A 5,612-nucleotide genomic window follows, 5' to 3' on the forward strand; every position below is an offset into this window, starting at 1 on the left:
GGCCATGTGTATACATGTTAGGCTCTTCAAGTTTAACCCAAGTGTTTTACATGTGCAAAATTGGCTTACACCCGTTGTACGCGAACGTAGAGTCTATCGTACCCGATCATCGCGTGGTGCCTCGAAATGACAAACCTCCGCAAAGGTGCACACATGGGGAGAACACAACTTTATCTTGAAATTTTAGTGAGGGATCATCTTATAATGCTACCTCGTCCTAAGCAAAATAAGATGCATAAAATGATTAACATTACATCAAATCAAAATAGTGACATGATATGGCCATCATCTTGTTCTTTTGATCTCCATCTCCAAAGCATCGGCGTGATGTCCATCGTCATCGGCATGACACCATGATCTCCATCATCATGATATCCAGCATAATGTCGCCATTGAGGTTGTCACGTCAACTATACTTCTACCACTATTGCTAACTCACATCGATCAAGTAAAGCGAAAAGGAACAAATAATTAAAGACAACCCTATGGCTCCTACCAGTTTGCGTACTCATTGACATGCGAGTCGTGATAATCTATACAAAACATGATCATCTCATACATCATATATATATCTCATCATGTCCTTGGCCATATCATATCACAACATACCCTACAAAAACAAGTTAGGCGTCCTCTACTTTGTTGTTGCATGTTTTACGTGGCCTCTATGGGTAACTAGCAAGAACTGTTCTTTCCTACGCAAAGCCACAACGGTGATATTCAAGTTGTTATTTAACCTTCTACAAGGACCGCCTCTATCGAATCCAATTCAACTAAAGTGGGGGAGACAGACACCCGCCAGCCATCTTTATGCAACAAGTTGCATGTTAGTCGATGGAACCGGTCTCTCGTACGTGGACGAGTAAGGTTAGTCCGAGCCGCTTCATCCCACAATATCGCCGAATCAAAATAAGACTAAAGAAGTAAGCAATCTAAACATCAACGCCCACAAATACTTTGTGTTCTACTCATGCATGTTATTTATGCATAGACCTAGCTCTCATACCACTGTTGTGGAACGTCGCATGGGAAACAAAAAAATTCCTACGCTCACCAAGATCTATCTATGGAGATCAACATCTATGAAAGGGGGAGTGCATCTACATAGCCTTGTAGATCGCTAAGCGGAAGCGTATATAACGCGGTTGAAGTAGTCGTACTCTTGGCGATCCAATCGCGATCCAATCCGATCCAGCGTCGAACAGATGACACCTCACGTTCAGTACACATGTGGCTCGATGACGTCTCCTCCTTCTTGATCTAGCAAGAGAGGAAGGAAAAGTAGATGGGATCTCAACCAACATGGCGGCGTGGTGGAGATGATGGTGTCATAGTAAGCAATAGGAGTAAACTAGATACGATCAAACACTATGCTTAAGGTTTGGGTCTTGTCCAACACATCATTGTCTTAATGATGTGACCCCGTTATCAAATTGCAACTCATGTCTATGGCTAGGAAACCTTAGCCATCTTTGGTCAACGAGCTAGTCCAGTAAAGGCTTACTAGGGACACTTTGTTGTCTATGTATCCACACACGTATTTGAGTTCCAATCAATACAATTACAACATGGATAATAAACGATTATCAGGAATAAGGAAATATCATAATAACTACTTTGTTATTGCCTCTAGGGCATATTTCCAAGAGATACAACTCGAAAGTTTTAGAGAGTCATTTTATTCTGTTGTGTTCTTCTAAATTAATTAAGAACAAAAATATAAAGTGCGGAATCTAAAATCTTTTCAAAAAGAAAAATGAAAGTGAGAAAGATGAGCACCGTTGAAGTGGGGGCGTCCTTGAACTTTTGTTCATGTCCATGGAACTTTCTAAATCTTGATTACAACAACTTTTCAACAAAAATAATTACCCCCCTTGTACAAATCCATTGTATTATAAAAATAATGTGTCAAGATTTACCTTTAGGATATTTAAATTGCTTGTTTCATATGTGTTGTGCAAAAACAGAAACTTTGGTTGTAGTGTTTGATTTTTTCTATTTTACGGGAACGTCCAAAAATTCTGAAATTTTCATATAGTACTTTTATGCAAATTTTTTACCAGGTCCTAATGTTTCAGAATTTTCTGAGTTGCATAATTATACGTTTCATATGCATCTTTATAGATTGTCCTGTTTTTCACATTGTTGTTATAGTTGCTTTGTCTGCTCATGTTTGAGTTCTTGTTGTGCCCCATTGACTTCGAAGCCATAGAATAGTGATATCATACAGCAGGCGATGCTGAATTGTAATTATAAAATAATGTTATGGCATGAAATGATGAGATTTGATGTTACATCTACTAACCTTTCTAATAAAAGTTTTGTCAAGTTCTGTGTGGATGAAGTGTTCGAAGATCGAGGATGTATCGATATGAGAAGAATAAGGTGAGACAAGAGTTCAAGCTTGGGGATGCCCAAGAAACCCCAAGTAAATATTTAAGGAGACTCAAGCGTCTAAGCTTGGGGATGCCTTGAAAGGCATCCCATCTTTCTTCTTCAACAATTATCTCTATGTCTTGGTTTTTGTTTTATTCACATGATATGCGTAAATTCTTGGAGCATCGTGTGTCTTTTATTTTCCTTTTAGCAATGTTCCATGCTAGTATGGGAAAGTGCATGATTGATTTATAGAATTATCTTTGCGCTTCACTTATATCTTTTGAGTATGGCTTTATAAAATGCTTTGTGTGCTTCATTTATATCGTTTGAAGTTGGATGCTTGTTTCTGTACATATAGAAAACCATTATTTTTAGAGTGCTCTTTTGCTTCACTTATATTTATTAGAGCATGGTCTTTTGTAGAAAGAGTTGAAATCTCATTCTTCACTTATAGATCACTGAATATGATATGTTTGATTCCCTGCAATAGTTTTGTGATATTAAGATGGTAATATGTGGGGATACTAGTGAATGATTGTGGTCTAGTAAGAGTATTTATGTTAAGATTTGTGATTCTCGAAGCATGCACGTATAGTCTCTAGTTATGCGATGAAGTTGGAGCATAATTTGTTTTTAATTAAAATCCTTTGTGTTGTTATAATCCGGGGCGTGTGATGGTTAACTCCTTCCAACCTCCTCCCTAGGAGCATGCAAGTAGTACTTTGCTTTAAAACAATTAATAAAACCTTGTAATAAGTATGCGAATTCTTTATGACTAATGTGAATTCATAGATATACGCACTTTCATCATCTTATATTTGATGATACACTCTTACAGATTGAGTGTGCCCTTTGATTAAGCTTTGGAACATCTACACATGTCACGAAAATGCTCAATGGAGTTCGGCTTCAATGAAGGCCGAATTTCAAATGACCAAAATTTGAAATTGCACATTTCATTATTTGTAAGAAAATACATATGTACTTAGAGACATCACGCACAAGCATGTTAATTTTCAGGGCGAAATACGTTAAAAACGAGTGCTATAGAAAAATTGGGGATTTATAGTAGATGCACAGTTCATTCTCTAAGTTCATGATTTTATTTTCTTTTGCGCAGATTGCATTTCAAGGTATTTCATCTTGAAATTTTATACACGTGCACATTACATCCTTATATACCTGTACAAATATTTTCATTTTTATAAGATCAAAAGGTTTGAATTTTGAATTTTCCAAAAATCTTCATGGAGGCCGAGCTCCAAAACACCCCACTCGGCATGTCATCTTTAGGTTACAAGTGCCAAAACTGTGAAACCAAAACTCTGTTCAGAGCTACGTCTGGACTCTCCAGAATTCAGAGCCCAAAGTTGCAAAGCGTGAGGAACTCCATCTCGGTGTCCACGTACTTGGTCCAGAGATGCTTGTACTGGTTGAACGCGACGTCGAGCCATGGCTTCAGGTTCCCGTTGAAGTGTATCACCGCCGCTCCCCGGATGTCCTCGGGCCTGACGTGCGGGTTGTAGCCGAGACCCATGACGTGCCACGACCTGTCCAGCGGCCTCGTGTTGCCGTAGAACGTCATCAGCCCGGCCGGCAGAACGGAGGCCGCGTCCCACAACGTCCCGTTCTCGTTCTGCCATGGAAACACAACAAACAATGGAGAGCACGTCAGGCTAGCTCAAAATCACAGGTAAAAAGCATCCATTTCAGGGGCGAGCACTGCTAACTCACCATGTCCATCAGCTGGTGGAACTGCTCGGTGCACTGGTCGCGGCGCCACGCCTGGAGGTCGAACACGTTGACGCCGTATGACCACGCGCACGCGCTGGGGCTGAACCGCTCCCGCACGGCGGGCTCCGAGAAGTTTAGGTACTTGCCGTACCGCCGGAACCCGCCGAAGCATGTGTCCAGCGCGCCGTTCACCTGGCCGCCCAGGTCGACGCGCCACAGCTCGGCCAGGTCCCTCTGCACCACCACGTCGTCCTCCAGGAGCACCACCCTCTGCAGCGCCGGGAACATCTCGGGGAGGTAGAACCGCAGGTAGTCGAGCTCTCGCAGCGCCACGTCCCTGTTTCCGGCCTCGATCTGCCTCAGCACAGGCGAGTAGGAGGCGTTGAGGAAGGCGAAGTCGGAGGCGGCGAGGAGCTGCACGTGCGCGCCCAGCGGCGGCGGCCTGCGCGCGAACCAGACACGGAATGCCGGGAGGTACATGGGCACGGTGACCACGTGGAAGACGTGGCGCGAGGGCTCGGACGCGGCGCGCGCGGCGGAGGCCACCACGACGGAGACCGCGAGGATGTTGTCGGAGAAGATGGCGTAGTGGTAGAGCGACGGGTCGGTGAGCTCCGGTGGCGAGGCGGCGGGGTCGACGTCGGGGACGGCGGAAGCGTTGGCGAGGATGGACTCCATGAGCCGCATGGCGAGGCAGTGGAGGGACTTGGGCGTGGAGACCGCGGCGATGCGGGAGTTGAGCTGGCCGTCGCGGCGGGCGCGGAGGAGCTGCTGCCCGACGGCGAAGACGGTGTCAGAGAGCTTGAGGATCTTGGACTGCGTGTCGAACGCCTCCTTGGCGCCCGCGGCGAGGGCGCGCGCGCGCTTGACGTGCCCGCGGGCCTCCTTCTCCAGGAGCGCCACGGTGGAGACGGAGAGGCGGGAGGAGAGCGCGGAGAGGCGCGAGGAGGTGGACAGGAAGGACTCCGTCTGGGAGGCGGAGTCGGAGCTGAGGCGGCGCGCATGGGCCGCGTACGCCGCGAGCACGGCCGCGTGGTCCTCCGCGTGCCGGCGGACGGCGGCCAGGCGCGAGGCCGGGGAGTTAGGTGCCGCCGAGGTGATGGTGGTCGCGGACAAGAAGAAGAAGACGCAGGCGAGGAAGAGGAGCGTGACCAGCGCCGCGAACGCCGCGCGGCGCGGCGCGTGCGATCGGCCGCCAGCCATTTCCTAGCTGCGTCTAGTAGAACAGAATGGCGTCGACGCCCAGACGCCGTTGAGCAATGGAGAGTGGAGGAGGAAATCGTCGCGCGCGCGCTGTTTCTCCTAACGCCGTCGCCGGTGGGGTTTTGTGTAGAGGGTTTGGTTGGGTTGGGTTCAACTTCCCGTGGTGTCCCGCGACCGGAATTTTTGTCAGTGTGCCCGGTGGAGTGGCACTTTGACTCTTGGAGAATGATCAGTGAGGGGAGTGGCGAGGCCACGGTCGCCGGACGGCGACGGCCTCCATTTCCCAACTGACATGG

At 47.0% G+C, this 5,612-nt stretch overlaps 1 protein-coding gene across 1 annotated transcript; it reads right to left on the bottom strand.

Annotated features, from left to right (window-relative positions):
• Positions 1–3,481: 3,481 nt before the first annotated feature.
• On the bottom strand, positions 3,482–5,407 carry LOC123403651 (probable galacturonosyltransferase 9). The gene is made up of 2 exons (XM_045097568.1): positions 4,114–5,407; positions 3,482–4,015 (listed from the first exon to the last, which is right to left on the bottom strand). The coding sequence occupies exons 1-2, from the start codon at positions 5,314–5,316 to the stop codon at positions 3,737–3,739; spliced, it is 1,482 nt and encodes a 493-aa protein (XP_044953503.1). The 5' UTR covers positions 5,317–5,407; the 3' UTR covers positions 3,482–3,736.
• Between the last annotated feature and the right edge of the window lie 205 nt (positions 5,408–5,612).

The sequence above is a fragment of the Hordeum vulgare genome, chromosome 6H, assembly GCF_904849725.1.
Source record: "Hordeum vulgare subsp. vulgare chromosome 6H, MorexV3_pseudomolecules_assembly, whole genome shotgun sequence".
NCBI lineage: Eukaryota > Viridiplantae > Streptophyta > Magnoliopsida > Poales > Poaceae > Hordeum > Hordeum vulgare.